The sequence below is a fragment of the Ursus maritimus genome, unplaced genomic scaffold (genome assembly GCF_017311325.1).
Source record: "Ursus maritimus isolate PB19 unplaced genomic scaffold, ASM1731132v1 scaffold_18, whole genome shotgun sequence".
NCBI lineage: Eukaryota > Metazoa > Chordata > Mammalia > Carnivora > Ursidae > Ursus > Ursus maritimus.
The window spans coordinates 48,284,465-48,303,676 of record NW_024424230.1 but is presented as its reverse complement, the minus strand read 5'-3'; the positions used below and the strand labels follow the sequence as shown (position 1 = coordinate 48,303,676).

General features: G+C 35.9%; 1 protein-coding gene across 3 annotated transcripts in view; it reads right to left on the bottom strand.

Annotated features, from left to right (window-relative positions):
- ROCK1 (Rho associated coiled-coil containing protein kinase 1) overlaps window positions 1-19,212 on the bottom strand; it is a 142,523-nt gene that overhangs the window by 31,796 nt on the left and 91,515 nt on the right. For all 3 annotated transcript variants that reach the window (XM_008690553.2, XM_040632674.1, XM_040632675.1), the window contains exons 14-20: window positions 18,777-18,912; window positions 17,544-17,635; window positions 17,182-17,428; window positions 9,060-9,166; window positions 7,716-7,866; window positions 2,449-2,609; window positions 1,122-1,306 (exon numbers count right to left, since the gene is read on the bottom strand). In XM_008690553.2, coding sequence (XP_008688775.2) covers window positions 1,122-1,306; window positions 2,449-2,609; window positions 7,716-7,866; window positions 9,060-9,166; window positions 17,182-17,428; window positions 17,544-17,635; window positions 18,777-18,912 — 1,079 coding nt within the window. The remainder of the gene's footprint in view (window positions 1-1,121; window positions 1,307-2,448; window positions 2,610-7,715; window positions 7,867-9,059; window positions 9,167-17,181; window positions 17,429-17,543; window positions 17,636-18,776; window positions 18,913-19,212) is intronic.

Here is a 19,212-nt window from a genome sequence, read left to right as displayed (position 1 = left end):
TATAAAATACTATACACAATGTATAATACTATACATAAAGCATAGGTGTGGGGCTGGAAATAAAAAACCAGGCAAGGACAAGAAAGGAGGAAAGAACAATAACTGACAAAGGAAGAGGAACACAGACACATCCACATATAAATAATACACACATGAACACAATTCACATAGAAACAGATAAGACAGTCATCTATTATCTGACAATGGAACCCACAGACATACACTTTCAAGGACAAACAATTCTGTCTGCATCTGCTAGGTTTTCATATTAGATAGTAATAGCTTGGTATTTTCAGCATCTACCAAGACATATGATTGATAAAAGGACATAATAAATGTTCACTGAATGCTGAGTAAAAGTTATCTTGGGAGAAGAAAACTATAAAACACATTATGTGAAAATGATGGCTCTAAAAGGGGGAAAAGAATTTGCCAATATAAATCCAACAAAACAAAAACCAACAATCTTATTCAAGAATTACTATATTGTAAAGGAAGGTGGCCAATGAAGATACTGTAACAGACACCTAGAAGAAATAAAAACCCATGACTTGGCATAAGATACACTCATTTTTGACATTAAATTTCTGAAGCATGTCTTTATACAAATTCTGAAAGCAATAACGACACCTTGGTTTGTCTCCACTTCAAGTTAGCAAACACATCATCTCAGAGTAGAAGAAAAAAGGTACTTTGCGTTCTGAGATGAACCAAAGGAACAATAAGACAAATACAGGGTCATCATATCTAACTCTAGTTTCTAAAATAAAGAAACACTGAACATTTCCCGTAAGGTACTGAATCCTATCCCTGACTTTTGTAATTGCAGTGTGAAGAAACACGACTTGTGGGTATGAAAACCATATGACAAAACTGTAGCTTTCAGTTTTATGGTAAGGTTAGTAAGTAGCCTTGACAATCTTTTTTCTCCTTTTAAAGATCTCTTTTTATTTACTAAGGCTCTCTTGCAAACCTTTGCAAGTAAATTCTTTCACTTCTAAACGAATTTTTCTAAAGTCTTCCTTTCACAAACTCCAAATACATTATTTCTAGACACATAAAATATCAAACATAAGCAAATACAGAACACAAAAAAGAAAAATGTTATTTTTGAGACTTACTTTGTAAGCTGAGCTAATTCAAATTCTAATAATCTCTTTGCTTCCAATAAAGTATTTATTTCTTGTTTCATCTGCTTTTCTAGACCTTTTAAATTGTCTGCTTCAAATGCCTGAGTCTTCAATTCATTCTGTAACAACAGTCGCTTGTTTGATTCCTGCTCCAGTTGAAGGGATAGATTCTTAACCTATGAATGAGAAAAATAATTGGGATCTTAAATCTCACTATTTAATTTATTTATTTATTTATTAAGACTTACTTAGGAGACAGAGAGAGAAAATGGGGGTGGCGGGGAGAGGAAAGGCAAAGGGAGAGACGTAATTTTATTTTCTAAAACAGTATTTTCACCTATAGCCTCCCATTTTAAGTTTAAAAGACCATCAACACTTTGGTCCCCAAGTTTCCCATGACTACTCAATATGTCTTTTCTTCTCTGGTTATATCAAGCCCTTTTTTGTCCTTCTATTAATCTTTGAAGTCTTACTTGACCTTTAAATAACAGTAATATCTCATCCCTCCTTTAAGAAGTCTTTCCTGATTATTCTGGTCTTCTCTCTCTCCCTTCTCTAACTTATATATGTGAATTGATTATTTTAAATCTTGTAAGTGATTTCTAAAATACATATAATAAACCATAAGGATACAATATCATTTAATCTTTTTATTTACTGCTTTCTAAAAGTGTACCCTGTGCTTTCTATCAATCTAAACCAGTCAAGACTCTGGTTTAACACTTTTCTTGAAATCTAAGAGCAACTGCTCTTCTTTGGGATTACTGGGTAACTTTACAATAAAGGTTGTTTTTGTTTTTTTAAAAAGCAGATGGTCATGGGCACCTGGGTGGTTCAGTTGGTTAAGCATCTGCCTTCAGCTCAGGTCATGATCCCAGGGTCCTGGGACCGAGTCCTGCATTGGGCTCTCCACGGGGCAGGGAGCTTCTCCCTGCTCCCTCTCCTTCTGACCCTTCCCCACCCCTCTGCTCGCGCGCTGTCTCTCTCTCTCTCAGAATAAATCAATAAAATCTTAAGGGAAAAAAAGGAGATGGTCAGATTCTTCAGGGGAGGTGCTATAACACTTCTACAGAGTTGTGCTGTCGTAGTGCAAAACAGCATGGACCCTATAGTGTGAATGTTCACTAACAATTTGTAGATGAAAATCCTACGAGGTAAGGGTATAGTGGTGACCTTACGGCAGTGAACACATATACGTACAGGTTATTTTATTCACATCTCCTCCATGTTGTTTAAATTACAGAGAATGACTTTTCAGTCATAACTTATGATTTTTTCTCTTTTATAAGATGAACAAAACCAGTATTATTTTTCTTACTTCATCCTCCATCCTTTCTTTATTTTCAGTCAAATGCTCGAGCTTCTGCTGAGACTGTTTCAGATCAACATCTAGCATTGAACACTGCTTCTCAATCTGAACAACTCTATTTTCAGCCTTCTCTCGAGCTTCTCTCTCTTCCTTCAGCTTTTTTTCCATTTCTGTGGGGGAAAGAAAAAGTTACAAAAGTACATACTTTCATTTTCATGGGCTGTATAAGACAAATTGGTGCCAAAAATCCCTACTGTTTTTATCCTGGGATTCTAATAGAGCTACTCGCTATAGAAGTCCTAATGTTATCTGAATTGTTTGTATAGTAGGATCTCCAAAGGAAGGGAGTTATAAAATATAATAAAGTAATAAAGCCTTCTAAATCCAGCCCATGCCCAATGATATGAGAGACTGATTATTCAGTACCATTTTCAGACTAGAAGGTGAAAATATAGCTGGGAAAAAAGTGAATAAAAAAAAATGGGGGTAGTTCAGATAAAAGCAGAAAAGTAAGGCTGTGGTTATTAATCTATACCTTGCATTATTCCAGAACAGTGGACTTAAGGCTGATAGGAATTCTAATCTGTGCATCTCAGATAAACAAGATTCTATGGTAGTATAATACTTTAGTCATTAGCAAAAGATACTAGTCTACAGGGAATCTCCTTTTTTGAGATACGGTAACAAAGGTTCTGAGAGGTTAACTTTACCAAGGTCTTACAACTAGTAAGTTGCGCCAAATGACTCAAACTTAATGAGTCTGCTTTCCCATTCTCAGAGACTGTCCTCTAGGTGACAAAATAGAAACCATTAGAGTAGAACTTCCTCACCTTTCCCCCCAAACCTACAACTTAGCCACACCGATAATCATCGCCTCTTAATTCCCGTCTCTAATCAAACATAGATCCATCCATTTCTGTCCTGGACTTTGTTTCTTCAATTATTTAATCTCTTCTCTGCCTCAACAATTTCCTGCTCCCAAATGAATCACTCCCATCAAAATAATAGTCCAATTTATTTTCTCCCCTCCTAAAATATCCTTTACTGATCTCATATGCCTTCTCAGATACCATCCATCTGTTCGCAAACTTCTGAAAGAGCATTCTACATTTATTGTCTCCAGTGCCTCATCGACTATATGTTTATTACTTTCCATTTTGGCTTCTATCTCCAGCATTCCACCAAAACTGCTTTGTATGATAACGTCCATCTTGCAAAATGCACAGGACACACAGCGTTCATGTCTTCATCTCTACTGACCTTAACAGAATTCAATATATCGAACAACTTTCTCATTTTTTCCCAATACTCTTTGAGTTCTAATACCGTAACTCTTTTGGCATTCCTGTGACCCCTTTGGCTGTTCTTTCTTGGTTTCCTTTGCTGGTTTTTCCTCTTCTATCTGACCTCCGAAAGTTAGACTACCTAAGGGCTCCTTATGATTCCTCTTCTATTCTGCCCTTATTCTTCCCTTAGCTGATCTCCACAGGTTCTGCATATAGCTCTATGTGTATGACTCCTGAACTGATGATACCTCTCCTCTGAGCTCCAGGCTTATATAACAACGGACTATTTGACATCTCCACCTACATATCTAATATGCTTTTCAAAGCTAACATATCTAAATAGACAACTTTATTTCCTCCCCTCCCAAACCCTTCCTCAGTCATCTCAATGTCAAAACATATTAACATCTATCCAGCTGTTAAAATTAAAAAGCCTGAGTCTTTTTTGATTCCTTCTTTTTCCTCTTTCCATCCAATTCCTTACCAACTCTTGCCTTCTGTATCTTCATTTCTTTCTAGCTCTACTACCACCAGTGCCTACAGACTACAGCCTTCTAGTTGATCTCCCTTTTTAAACTGTTCTCTTGGGGCGCCTGGGTGGCTTAGTCGTTAAGCATCTGCCTTTAGATCAGGGTGTGATCCCAGAGTCCTGGGATCGAGCCCCACATCAGGCTCCTCTGCTGGGAGCCTGCTTCTTCCTCTCCCACTCCCCCTGCCTGTGTTCCCTCTCTCACTGTCTCTCTGTCAAATAAATGAATAAAATCTTAAAAAAAATAAATAAACTATTCTCTCTCTCAAAAGCATTTTCCGCACAGTAGTAGGAGTGGTCTTTTAAAAACATAAATTACACATTCCAGCACAGCTCAAAACACTACAATGGCTATCCACTATTCTTAGAATAAGAGTATTGAACTTAACATCTCTTCGGCCTGGAATATACTTCCTCCTGCTCTTTCAATGGATGGTTCATTTTGATTCAAATATTATTAGTTCAGAGAGGCCTTTCCTTTGAACCCCATTTAACATAGCAATTCCTAGAAACTATCACATGGTATTTTCTTCATATTAAGGATTACGATCTGTACCTATTTTCATTTATTTGCTTTTTTTTGTTTATCTACACCATCAGAATATAATCTCTAAGAGGTAGGGTTCTTGTAAGTCTTATTCTGTGGTATATATTCCCAGGCATGCCTGGCCTATAGTAGACAGTCAATAATTAACATGTGAAAGAAATAAAAGTAGTTTAATATGGCTGAATTGCGAGATACACATAAGAAAGTGCAGAGCAGTAAGACTAAAAAGACAGGTTAAGTGCTAACTCAAAGATTCTTTATGTCATGAGGAGTTTGACATATATCTTGCGAACTATGAAAAAAATAAGAGGATTTTAAGAATGACTAGCACAGTAAGGTTTAAAATTCAAAAAGATCACTCTGGCCTAAGTGGGAACAATAGATTGATGAGTAGAATAATTCCTGGCACAGTAATTAAAACTTTACTGCAATAGTCGAGCAAAGTGATAACATCACCATGAACTTAAAAGAGAAAAGGAAAAGAGGAATATATTATATATATCATTTGGAAGCAGAAAAGCTGAATGATTCCCAGATTTCTGGCTTGGGTTCCTGGATGTTGACTATCACCACCTTTAACCATAACAATATTTCCCATTTACTGAAAGCTTTCTTTTTTTCTCTTTTTTTCTATTTATTTATTTGAAAGAGAGAATGTGTGCAAGTGGGAGGAGGGGATGGGGAAGAGGGAGAGAGAGAAATCCTCGAGCAGACTGCCCGCTGAACACAGAGCCTGATGCAGGGCTTGATCCCAGGACCCTGAGATCATGACCTGAGCTGAAATCATGAATCAGTCAGATGCTTAACCAATTGAGTCACCCAGGAGTCCCCCATTTATTGAAAGCTTTCTATGTACGGGCACTTTACATGCATTTGTTCTCTTAATATCTTTTTAATAGTCACAGACTAGCTAAGAGGCAAAACAGATTTGTTTGATTCCAAGCCTGGGCTCCTAAAAATTATATAGCCATTAACTAGTATCATGAGAGTAAGAGATCAGAGCAGGTTTAACAGATAAAATCATAAGTTTTCCCTTGAATGCACTGAATTTAATGTATTTTAAAAAGATTTTATTTTGAGAGAGAGAAAGGGTTTGCAAACAGGGGCAGGGAGGAACATCTGAGGGAGAGAATCTCAAGCATACTCTCCGCTGAGCGCAGAGCCTTTGTGGGGACATGGGGCTCAATCTCATGACCCTGAGGTCATGACCCGAGCCTAAATCAAGAGTCAGACACTTAACTGAGCCACCCAGATGTCCCTCGAAAGAACTGAATTTAAAGTGTCAAGTGACACTTATAGATTGTAGCAGGTTATGAAGAAGTACAAGGTGAAAAAAGGAAAATTCCTCTTTTTAAAAGTCTGGCTCTAAAGGGATGGAATAAAACAGTGGCAGTTAGTAAGGATCATGTACTACCCCTTTATCGCTCTCTTTTTTTTTTTTTTTTAAGATTTTATTTATTTATTTGAGAAAGGAGAGAGTGAGCAAGAGCACAAGCGGGAGAGGGGCAGAAGGAGAGAAGCAACAGACTACCTGCTGAGCAGGGAGCCCGACACAGGGCTCGATCCCAGGACCCTGGAATCACTACCTGAGCCCAAGGCAGACACTTAACCAGCTGAGCCACCCAGGTGCCCACCCTCTGTTTTCTTTTTAAATGGAAGAGACTTACACATGTTCACAAAAAGGAAAGATTCAGGGGCACCTGGGTGGCTCAGTTGGTTAAGTGTCTGCCTTGGGCTCAGGTCATGATCCCAGGGTCCTGGGATTGAGCCCCGAGGCAGGCTCCCCGCTCAGTGGAGAGCCTGCTTCTCCCTCTCCTTCTGCCCCTCCCCACTGCTCATGCTCTCTCACTCTATCTCAAATAAATAAATAAAATCTAACAACAACAACAAAAAAAAGCAAGGAAGAATTCAGTGGAGGTGAAAGGTTAAGGATAAAGAGGAGACAAAGAGAGAAGATGAGACAAGAAGAGACTAGATCTGAGCAGAGTTAGCACATGTTGGCCAGAACGAGAGGAGGAACAGTATCTTCTAAGAAGAGAGGAAAGACAATGAACATGAGTAAAGAAGTAGGATAGGCTGATTAAGAGAAAATGACTTTGAGGAGTTCACAGCTACGCTTTCATTATTTCTTTTTGAAATAGGAGAAAAGTTCATCTAAAAGTGGAGTGATAAAGAAATGGCATAGAAGTCTGAGAACAGAAATAAAAGTTCTGAGAGAAGGACAGTGAGTGATGTATTAAAAACTGACAGCTCAACTGAAGTTGAGACAATGCATGGGGCTAAGCCCCATCTAAAGAACTACTTGAAATGAAGAAAGTGGTTGGTTGGTGTGAATCTAAGGTTGTGGTTAGGGGCATACCCAGTACAGTGGAAATATAAAGGAATTAGAAAATTGAGGGTACAAAGCAAAAAACCGATGAACTAAAAGACAATGAGTTCCAGAATGGATCGGGAAGAAAATAAAGGAAAGGGCTAAAAAAATTGGGACCAAAGAGAGATTCCACTGACATTTAAAGGAAGTGGAGGGTAACAGAGTGAGGGAAATAGAAGGTGAAATTTAATAAAATGGAAGGTATTGGGGCACCTGGGTGGCTCAGGTTGGGTGTCCCAACTCTTGATTTTGGCTCAGGTCATGATCTCAGGGTTGTAAGATTAGGTCTCATGCTCAGCTGGAAGTTTCCCCGAGACTCTCTCTCGCTCTCTGCACCCCCCCCAAAATAAATAAATAAATCTTAAAAAAAAAAAAAAAAAAAAGAAGGTATCAAAAGAGAAAAAAAGAGAAGTATCTTTTTACTAGATCACAATTTATAATTTTTAAGTTTATATTATTATAAAATGAAATTTTAGATAATTTTTTTGGGGTAGGCATTATTTAAAAACTAATCATGTAGAAAATATTAAAACTGACACTTACCACACATTGCAACAGACTTTGCCTCTTCAATAGATTGATGTTTGTCAGTTAAACGAGCTTTGGTTACTTTATGTTCATTTACCTCTTGTTCTAAACGTTGTTGTAATGATTTAAGCTTATAGTTCAAATCTATCTCTAAATTATTTTTTTCCTGTAAAATAAAAATGAGTTATGTAATACACTATGCAAAAGACATATTATTAAATCTTACATTATTTAATATTCTATAAGAGATAATATATGAATTACATGGACCTGAAATGTGACACCATATTTACTTAAATACTTTTATTTAGGACATAATTTTATTTTTCATACTTTTTTGTATTTCCTATTATTTATAATATCTTACTTTAAAAATCATAATAAGCACATACATTAAAAGCAAAATACCACACCCCCACCCCCAAAGGGTTGTGGTGGTGGTTATATTCAAGAGGGCTCACTGCTAGGATCAGAAATTAACAGGACAATTCTTTGGTTCATTAAAAAAATATCTGCTGCCACTTTTAAAAAATTTAAAATTTAGATTTAAACCTACATTAATTTACAATAACTCACAATTAAATTAAATCCACACCCAGATTTACATTGCCTTGACAAAAGGACAAGTCAAAATGTATTCCATTTCTGTTTGGGTGAATCTTCTATTCTTCCATCTTTCATCCTACAACCACATTTACATCAGGCTTAGACATATTACTCTGATTATCACAAAACACGTCCAAAGGACAAAATTAGTGGTGCATTTTCTGATCATTTATCTGAGGAGCTAGTAAACCTATATTTCAGGGAGGAATTGAAAACGTGAGAGCTAGATCTGCGTGTTACCTATTTAATCCTTTTCTTAGCAAGGTAAGGACAGAGCGTAACCAACGACATTTCTGATTAGTGAGAAAACTATATGCAAAGGCCAAACATATATGCTCTTTTCTACTTTGCTAACTTTCACCCATAAAATGGAAAAGGCATACATGGTCTACCATACACCTATCCTTTGTTTTCCTTTTTCATAAAGCTAGTAAGGTTCAGCACCTTCATCTTACCCAAGTACAAAAACATGGGGGAAAAAATTCTACATGAAAAGATATTTCCAAACCAAAGTAATCTGTGATGATCAGATAGTATCAAATATCTATAGTACCCTTCAAGGTTAAAAACAAACACAATAAAAAGCACTAAGTAAGACACACATATACCCCCACAAAACCACCACCAACCATAAAAACTTTTAGAAATGCAAGTATATAAACATTAGGAATGAATGCTATTTTATAAAAATACATTATAATATTTGATAGCCATACACAGTATCTCATAATTGGTACATGTTAAATCGTTTACCTTTTCTGAGTGATTAAGCATGTCTTGAGCTTCTTTTCTTTCTCCTTCCACTCTTTCAAGATTATGTTTGAGATGCTTCACCTCCTCTTGTAAAGATGTAATTCGAGCTATCAAGTGAGAAGAAAGTTTAAGTCACAAAGTCATCAAAAGAAAAGTCTGTTTATCTTTTTCAGCATGATCATTAAGTTAAAAAAGTTTTAGGGGCGCTTGGGTGGCTCAGTTGGTTAAGCACTGGACCCCTGGTTTTGGCTCAGGTCGTGATCTCAGGGTCGAGCCCCCAGATGGGCTCCACACTTGGCAGGGAGTCTGCTTGAGATTCTCTCCCTCTGCCCCTCTCCCCCACTCATGCACACTCCCTATCTCTCTCTCTCTCAAATAAATAAATAAGTAAAATCTTTTAAAAAAAAAAGACAAAAAGTTTTAAATTTCCTGATTAGGTAGAATTTATTAAATTATAAATTATTATTAAATTTTAATTATCAAAATATTAAATTTTATTTATAATTTATTTGATGTTTTCTTGGTAATATACACAATGACTACAATATGCAGTAATAAAAATGTTAATGCTAATTGGAAATCATCCAGTACATATTCCTCATTTCACAAATGGTCAAAGAGATGGAGTCTGAGCTCGGTCCAGAAATCAGATATGAGTCCTTATTAAGTGTTCTTTTCCACCATATTAAGAGTAAGACCCTTTAGGGACGCCTCCGTGGCTCAGTCAGTGAAGCATCTGCTTTCAGCTCAGGTCATGATCCCAGGGTCCTGGGATCGAGTCCCACATTGAGCTCCTTGCTCAGTGGAGAGCCTGCTTCTCCCTCTGCCTGCCGCTCCCCCTGCTTGTGCGCACGCTCTCTCTCTGACAAATAAATAAAATATTAAAAAAAAAAAAAGACTAAGATCCTTTAGTTAATTAAGGCAAGTATTTCAGTATTTTTTATGTGCAGACATTCTGAAAAGCCTTTAATTACTCTTCAATGAAGCCATACTCTGTTTTTATAGGAAACTGAGATTTAAGGAATTCAAGTGCTCTAACAAAGCTTAGTTTTAACCTACCACCTCAGGTTCATGCCATGCAATGGTAGCAACTCATATATTTAGTAACTTTCTTCGTTAGAACATGCTTGAGGTCTCATACGCTTTTAAAGCATAAGCATTTAACAAACACAAATATAATACATAAACACAGAATCTAATATAAATGAATATAATTATATTGTAAGTAAGAACCTATTTTCTTATTCTGTGATTCAAAGCAACCTAGAATTCAATAGGGAAATGGATAAAGCACCCAAAAAACCAGGAAAATTTCTGTAGTTCTCAAAGTTCAGTGTTTAACTTGCTGGACGTGCCCAAGATTTCAATGTACTCTACCTGCTTCCATAATATTTTAGTGTTTCTGAATTAGTTCTTTAATGAACAAATGAATATTACATCTTTGGGACCCAATAATGCTTTGCTGGGCTAGTTCTAGGATCCAGAGAGCAATGAAACAAATTTATTTACACATAAATTTACAGACAGTACTGGCATTATGCTCAAGTACTAGCAAAAAAATGCTTCTTTCGATATTTAAAATAAATAATAGGCTTTAAATAGCTGTACAAAGATAATAAATTCAGGTAAAACTGAATTTTTCATGTAGAATAAGATTATATAAACCAGCTCCTAAGAAGAAAAAGTAAGGAAAATATAGGCGTTGAATTCTATATAGAATCCTAATAAGTCTATGAAAGATATATTAAATAAAATATAGTTCCTTCATTTATTATATTTTAAAAAACATGCTAAGAAAATATAACTTGTTTGTATAATACATAAAAACAAAAACCCTCATATACAGGGGCGCCTGGGTCACTCAGTCATTAAGTGTCTGCCTTAGACTCAGGGCGTGATCCCAAGGTCCTGGGATCAAGCCCTGCATCCGGCTCCCTGCTCCGCTGGGAGCCTGCTTCTTCCTCTCCCACTCCCCCTGCTTGTGTTCCCTCTCTTGCTGGTTGTTTCTCTCACTGTCAAATAAATAAATAAAATCTTAAAAAAAAAAAAAGAACCCTCATATACAAAAATTTATAAAAATATTCTGAAAGGAATAAGAACCAAAATATCAGGTATCACAACCCAAACTGATTAAAACATTAAAGCTTCTAGAAGAGAACAGGGAACACCTTCATGATCCAATCAAACAATTCAATAGGCCACAATAAAAGAAAAAGTATCGATTGGACTACATTAAAAATAACAAAAGTGAGACCTCCTGTTCATAAGTAGACAGCATTTAAAAGTGAAAAGGCAAAACAGAGAGAGGGAGAAAACAACTGTGATACATGTATTTTGATAGAGGACTAATACCTAGTGCTCACACAAACCAATAAGAAAAAGGCAAACTATCCAAAAAAAAAAAAAAAGAGGCAAAAGACTTGAACAAGCACATCACGAACTGCCAATAAACATGAAAAGTTCAATTTCCTTCAAGATCTTTTCCTTTGCATTCACAACGTGGCTTACTGTTTGGCACAGAGGCCTAGCTTTCAGCCCATCATGGCTTTCAACAAGCCCTCTTCACTAAGCTTAATCATTTCTAGCTCTTGAGTTAAAGTGAGAGACATGCAACTCTTCCTTTCCCTTGAATACTTAAGCAGTCACTGTTGGTAATTGTTAATTGGCCTCATTTCAATATTGGTGTGTCTCAAAGAACAGAGGCCCAAGGAGAGAGAGATAGGAGAAAGGCTGGCAGGTGGAGCAGTCAGAACACACATAACATTCATCAATTAAGTCTGTGGTTTTTTATGGGTGTGGTTCACAGCACCCCAAAACAATTACAACAGTAACACCAAAGATCAACGATCAGAGATCACTATAATAAATAATAATGAAAAAGTCTGAAATATTGCAAGAATTACCAAAATGTGACATAGATGAACAAATGTTGTTGGAAAATAGTGTTAAACACTTGGTCAATGCAGGGCTGCCTTAAATGTTCAATTTATAAAAAATGCAGTATTACTGAAGCGTTATAAAGCAAAGTGCAATAAAACATAGTATGTCTATACTTGGGATATATATACTAAAGCTAAACATATTCTATGGCTCTGCCACTCCTAAGTGTGTACCAACAAAATGTACAGGTATGATTACCAAAAAACATGTACAAGAAAATTCCTACAAACGCTATTCATAATAGCCCCCAAATGGAAAGAATTACCGTATACACGTTTTACCACAGAATGAATGATAAACTGCAGTGGTCATACATAATAAATGGAATACCACACAGCAAGAAGAACAAACTATTGCCTACACACAATATAGATAGATCTCATAAACATAAGGGTAATCAAACCAGACACAAAGGAGTGTTTACTGCACAATTCTATTCATAAAAAGTTCAAAAACAAGAAATCACTAGCCTCAAATGAGCATCAATAAAAGTATTGCAATGGACTAACATATATCAAATATATTAAAATCCAGGAGTTCATAAATATATTAAAAAATGTCACTGGTCATCTCTGAAGGATGGAGGATTCTTTGCTAAAAGGAAAGAATCAAATATTTAACCTTTCTTTTATAAGCTGTGCCTCTATGTAATTATATAAATGATGAGAAATGCTTATCTTTATAGCAGTATTCCAGGTAACAAATGAATGAGGAATGATAAAAATAGATCATCACAGTTGAAAACTCTTAAATAGACACAGGATCTAGGCAACAATCATTAATGGCTACTAACATCACAAAACAAGACAACCAGACCTCATCTGCCTCCTGGTGCCTAAATAATACTGCTTACAAGTATTCTTGCCAAAGCCCTACCTGAAATAGATCAAGTCTCCAGAAGTCCCAGCTTAAAGTAATAGAAGGGACAGAGCAACATTCCAGTAGATGGAATTAGCACAATTCACAAGGAGATGTTCAATAGAACAAAGAAACCCTAATTAAAAAAAAAAAAAAAAGCAACAAACTACAAAGAATAAAAAAGGGAGGGGAAACCTATATAAAAGAAAGCTAAGGGACACATTAATGGAATGCAACGTGCAGACCTTGATAGGATTCAAATTCAAACAAAATAAATACAAGAACAGCACCAGATTATGGGACTGCTGGAGGAATGTGAGCACTGACTACGTATGTTACAATACTGCCATCTTTTTTCCAGGTTTTATTATACTGTGGTTATTTTTTTTTTTTAAGGAATCCTTAAGAGATACTGAAATATTTATAAACTAAACAAAGTAATGTCTGAGATTTGCTTCAAAATAATTCAGTGTCAGAGGTCTGGGGTATAAACAAAACAAGACTGGCTGTCAGATGATTACTGAAGCTGGAGCTGAGTACCCAGGGGGTCATTATAATAGTCTACTATGGTATACGTCTGAAATTTTCCAAATTACAAAGTTAAGGAAGAAACCAACTAAATGGTATTTCAAAAAACTTTTTCAAATGGTTAATTTAAAAAATTTATCTTTTTGCATTTCAATCTAGGAATTATTAACTTACTAAATGAAGAGCTTATCATTTAAAATTTTCATTCATGACACTTCAATCTTTGTCCCATTTGTTTCGTTTAAGCCTCTACATCCTAGACTTTTGGAAGCTAGCTTTTTGTCTGTTACAGCAGCCTTCTTGAAATACTAGTCCAGGTGCTGGCAAACTTCAGGCCCTCAACCTGTTTTTCTACAGACATGAAGCTAAGAATGCTTTTTCATTTTTAAAGGGTTGTAGAAGGTAAAAAAGAAGAATATGTAACAGATATACATACGTGGCCCACAAAGCCTAAAATATTTACTACCCAGTTATGTTTCAGAAGTCATTTCCCATACATACGAAGAAGCTTCTGCCCATTATGTATACAAGGAAGACACTGAACTAAGAAATAATCATGACCTTGTCAGAAGCCCAGCATCACAAACTATGAGAAATTTATACCTGAGGGACCTGAAATTCTGTATGAACCAGAAAAAATTAATGTAGAAACTAAGTTCTTTTTTCTCCATGATGTATCGTTGTATGTATGTCGTACTTCATGTAAGTTGTGTGCATTTTTAAATGCATACGAGCTTTGAGTCACATTTAAATTAAAAACTAAACCTTAAAGGGAGCACTGAAAAAGGCTAAACATCAACAATAAAGCACGCTATAAATTTTCCTTAACTTCGCCAATATCTAAAAATTAGATTCAGTTAAAACCATTGTTGATGAATATACAGATGATGGTCTCTTCCTTGAAAGCAAAGCACTTCAAAGGTCAGTCGTACTCAGAAGATCACAGACTTAAACCGGAATGATATATAAGAGCCACCTACTCTAATTTCCTTGGTTTATAGATACAGAAGGCAGATGAAGTGACTTTCACACAGGTAATAAGCTGTATATAAAAAAGTTTAGAGGGGAACCTGAGTGGTGCAGTCAGTTGAACCTCCGCTTTGTGGTTTCCACTGGGATCACGATCTCAGGGTCTTGGGATTCAGCCCTGCCTCGGGCTCTGTGGTCAGCGTGAAGTCTGTTCGGGACACTCTCTCCCACCGACCCTCCCCCCTAAACTCTCTTTCTCAAATATATAAATAAATCTTAAAAGAAAAAAAAAAAGCCTCAAGAAGCAATTTAAGGAAGTCAAGTATGAAGCTTTTTAAATACATATAATGAAGTTACTTTGTTGGTTATATTCAGATCTATTTTAAGCCTAGTCCCTGAGAAATAAGATTGCACAACACTCCTCAGCTAAGAACCAACGAGAGATCCTAATTTCCGTTTCCACAGTCACAAAAACTGACCCTAACCTCTCTCCACAGAATTATAGCTAATCATCAAGCCCCATGAGACCCCAAACTATGTTCCCATCCTGTGACTAAGGTTAAAAGGACTACCCCTCCCCCAACTTTCCCCTGAGAGATCTGGCAACTTCCCTGAGTATCTGTTTTGATTAGGTAGTATGGATGCTGTTGCTAATAGGAATAGAAAAATATGTCAGAAGTTGGTAGAGGGAGGCATCTTTCTGAAAACAAACTGATTACATTACCATTACCAAAATTGTTCCTTTACTAATAGTTACATTCAATCTTTTTCCTTTTAGATTCATGAAGACTGCTGATATCTGTAGTCTTAGCCTTCCTAAGAACCTAATCCTTTATTCATAATGGGATTCTATTTCTGTAATTGAGTTTCTATTTCTGCCAACAATGCACAAGGAATTCCCAGGTTTTAATAGTGATAATCTTCTCTCTGGATTAGTCCCACTTTGAGTAAGGCTTTTGTGAATTAGGCATGTTTTAAAATTAAGTTCTCAGTAATCCACCTGTAAAATTGGAAATACCACATTACCGACCTCACTGGGGTGCCTGTCAGAGTGAAGAAATTACAACGTGATAGAAAAGCATTATCCTGAAAGAGAAAGAAACCACTTCCAGTTTCACCAAGGTCATTTTCTTTCTTTCCTTTTTTTTTGCAAGACAGCGCATGTTAGAGGAAGGGGCACAGGGACAGGCAGAGAGAGAATCTCAAGCAGGCTCCAGGGCCAATGCAGAGCCCAACGCAGAGCCCAACACAGGGCTTGATCTCATGACTCTGAGATCATGACCTGCACCAAAATCAAGAGTCAGATGCTTAACTGGCTGAGCAGCTCAGGCACCCAAGATCATTTTCTTTGAGAATAATATGATCAAAAATATTACTTTACACTTAAAAATGATTACCATGGTAAATGTTTTAGCCACAATTAAAAATAAACTTTTAAAAACTATCTTCCATTGATAAACAAAATGTGGTATACGCACAGTAGAATATTATTCATCCTTAAATAGGAAGAAAAATTCTTCTTTCTCATTTAAATTTTAATTTTTTAAACTGAAGTGTAATTACAGTGTTATAATAATTTCTGGTATACAATACAGTGGTTCTACAATTCAATACATTACTCAGTGCTCATTGGTAAGTGTGCTCTTAATCCCCTTCACCGATGTCACCCACCTCCCCTGGCAACCACCAGTTTCTTGTCTGTATTTAAGTGCTTATGTTTTGTCTGTCTCTTTTTTGTTTGTTCATTTGTTTCTTAAATTCCACATATGAATGAAATCATACGGTATTTGTCTTTCTCTGAATGACTTATTTCAATTAGCATTATACCCTCTAGGTCCATTCATCTTGTCACAAATGGCCAAGATCTCATTCTTTTTTATGGCTGAGTAATTATTCCATTGTGTGTGTGTATGTATATATGTATGTGTATATATACGTATATATATACACACACCTCATCTTCTTTATCCATTCATCTATGGAGGGACACCTGGGTTACTTCCCTATCTTGGCTACTGTAAATGTTGCAATAAACATAGGGGCACATACATCTTTTTCAAATTAGTGTTTTTGTATTCTATGGATAAATAGCCAGTAGTGGAATTACTGGGTCATATAATAATTCTATCTTTTTTTCTTTTCTCTTTTTTAAAAAAGATTTATTTATTTTAGAAAGAGAGAGCAAGCACAGGGGAGGAGAAGGGGCAGAGGGAGCTGGAGAGAAAGAATCCCAAGCAGACTCCCTGCTGAGCATGGAGCCTGATGCTGGCTCGATCCTATGACCCTGAGATCTTGACCTGAGTCAAAATTAAGAGTTGGATGCTTAACCGACTGAGCCACCCAGGTGCCCCTAGTAATTCTATTTTTAATTTTTTGAGGAACCTCCACACTGTTTTCCACAGTGGCTGCATCAATTTGCATTCCCACCAAAGGTGGGAGAGGTGCAAGAGGGATCCTTTTTCTCCACATCTAAAAAAGAAGAAAATTCTGATACATGTTACAACATGGATGAATCCTGAAGATATTACGCTAAGAGGAAAAACACAGATACAAAAGGATAGATACTGTATGACTCCTCTTTTATGAGAGTCAAATTAATAGAGTAGAATGGTGGTTACCAGGGGCTGGAAGGAAGGAGAATAGGGAGTTATTATTTAACAGGTATAGCGTTTTAGTTTGGGATGATAAAAAGGTTTTGGAGATGGATAGCAGTGATGATAGCACAAAAATGTGATTGGACTTTATGCCACTGAACTGTAACTTAAAAATGGCTAAAATAGTAAATTTTATGTTATGTATATTTTACCACAATAAGAAAAAATATTACCTTGAAGGTCTCCAATCATCTCAGAATCATGACCTCTGTCTCTTCGTTCAGCTTCTAATACAGCTTGCAGCTGGTAATAGTCCTTGTCCGTCTGTGTCTTGGAATTCTCTAAAATTCTATTTCTCTCCTGCAATTCTCTGTTTAGGGACTCTAGCTGACTAATTGACTTACTCATCTCTGTGTGACTCTTCCTTAATCTTACGGCTGTGTCTGATTCTGTCCTAAGTAAGTCATTGGCTTCTTCTAGCTATTTAAAAAAAAAAAAAAGAAAAAAAAAAAAGCAAGAAAATAGGTTTTTGACCAAAATACAAACTTACTTTAATTAATTATAATTTAAAAAAAATCTTATTCCAAAAACTCACCTGCTTTTGTAATTGCGCCAGCTTCTCACTAGCAAGCTGTGAATTTTGACTTACTTTCTTCAAGTCTTCCAACTGATCCTTTAATGTAGAAACTAGGAAATGAAGGAAAAAATGTAGAAATTAGAAAGTTATCATAGAGGAAACACAAAAATCCCTTTAAAAAAATGAAATTTAGTCTTATGCCACAGTCAGCTATCTTAGGTCCACTCCCAAAGCCAAATTTCATCATGGAAGTACTTACATTTAAATTCAACAACAGAGAATGTAACAGATTTGTTTCCAGTGTTGTAATATTTCAAATTCTTTTATTCCCTTAAAAAGGTCAATCTATTAGTAAAATGTTATAAACCTAGTTTTATTAGTATTATTTATTTTTGAATAGCACAAATCTTTGAATAATTCAGTATTTGAAAGATGGGTCAAAATTCAAAAGATACCAAATGGTTTGTGGTGTAGAACAAGCCTTCCTCCCTCCATGGTCTCAGTCTCTCTACCTCTCCTCCCCAAGCAACAATTATTACTTAATTCTTATATATTCTTCCTAAGACAGTGTATATATCTATACCCTAAAACATAAAAACACAAACACTAACATATGTTTTCACATGCATTTCTATACACACATACACGTATTTAAGAATATCTAGATAAGCATTCTTGTTTTAAACAATCTGTACTGCTTTTTTCACTTAAAGATACATCGTAGACATAATGCTATAAATACCTTGTTTATATATCAATGTACCTCTGCACAAGTGCATACATAAAATAAATTCCTAGAAATGAAATCACTGAATCAAAGGGTATAGAAAGCTATTTTAAATGTATTTCTAACACTAATATGAAAACACATGAAATTTTAGTTAATAGTTCTCAAATGGCTGCTTGTAGATTGAAGTGCCTAGAAGCTTATAAAAAACACCAAGGCCCAGGCCACATGCCTAAATCAATTAAATTAGAATTTCCGGAGCTTAGGCATCAGTAGTCTTTAAAGCTTCCCAAAGGATTCCAATATGCACACAGGATGAAAATCACTCTTCTAGCTAAAACATTACTACTGACTTTAATACATTACACGTTTATCTTGGGACATGGGTAATTAGTTCATGAGGTGTCTTAGGACTGTGGCTTCAAAAATATATGACAGGCCCTAAATTTAAGACAACCTCATGACAATGATCTCAAGGACAGTGTTAGAAATTCCAGTGCTTTTTAAAAGTAGTAACAATTTACCTTCATTTTCTACATTCCTCCTCTTCTCATTTTCCTGTTCTGCTTTTCTCTGGTACTCATTAATTCTATGCTGTAGCAACATTTTCTCCTTCTCAATCTGAGACACTGTAGATTCTAGGTTTCTTCTTTGATTCCCCTAAAAACATAAGGATACAAGTCACCACTGCAAATTAAACTCTTCATTTATTTAGAGGAATATTGTGTTCTTTAAAAATAAAACACACAAAGACTTAAGATGGATTTCTTTGTTTCAAAATCAGAAAGTACCTGCTAATGACAACTTTCTAAGAACAGAATTAGCTTGCCTTCTAAGAAGATAGAATCCCCTTATTGAAACCAGATATGGAAATTTTTCAGATTTTTAAATCCATGAATATAAAAAACAATCCTATGAATCTTATCAGAGAGCTGCTTTATTAGTTTAAGATGACCAGAT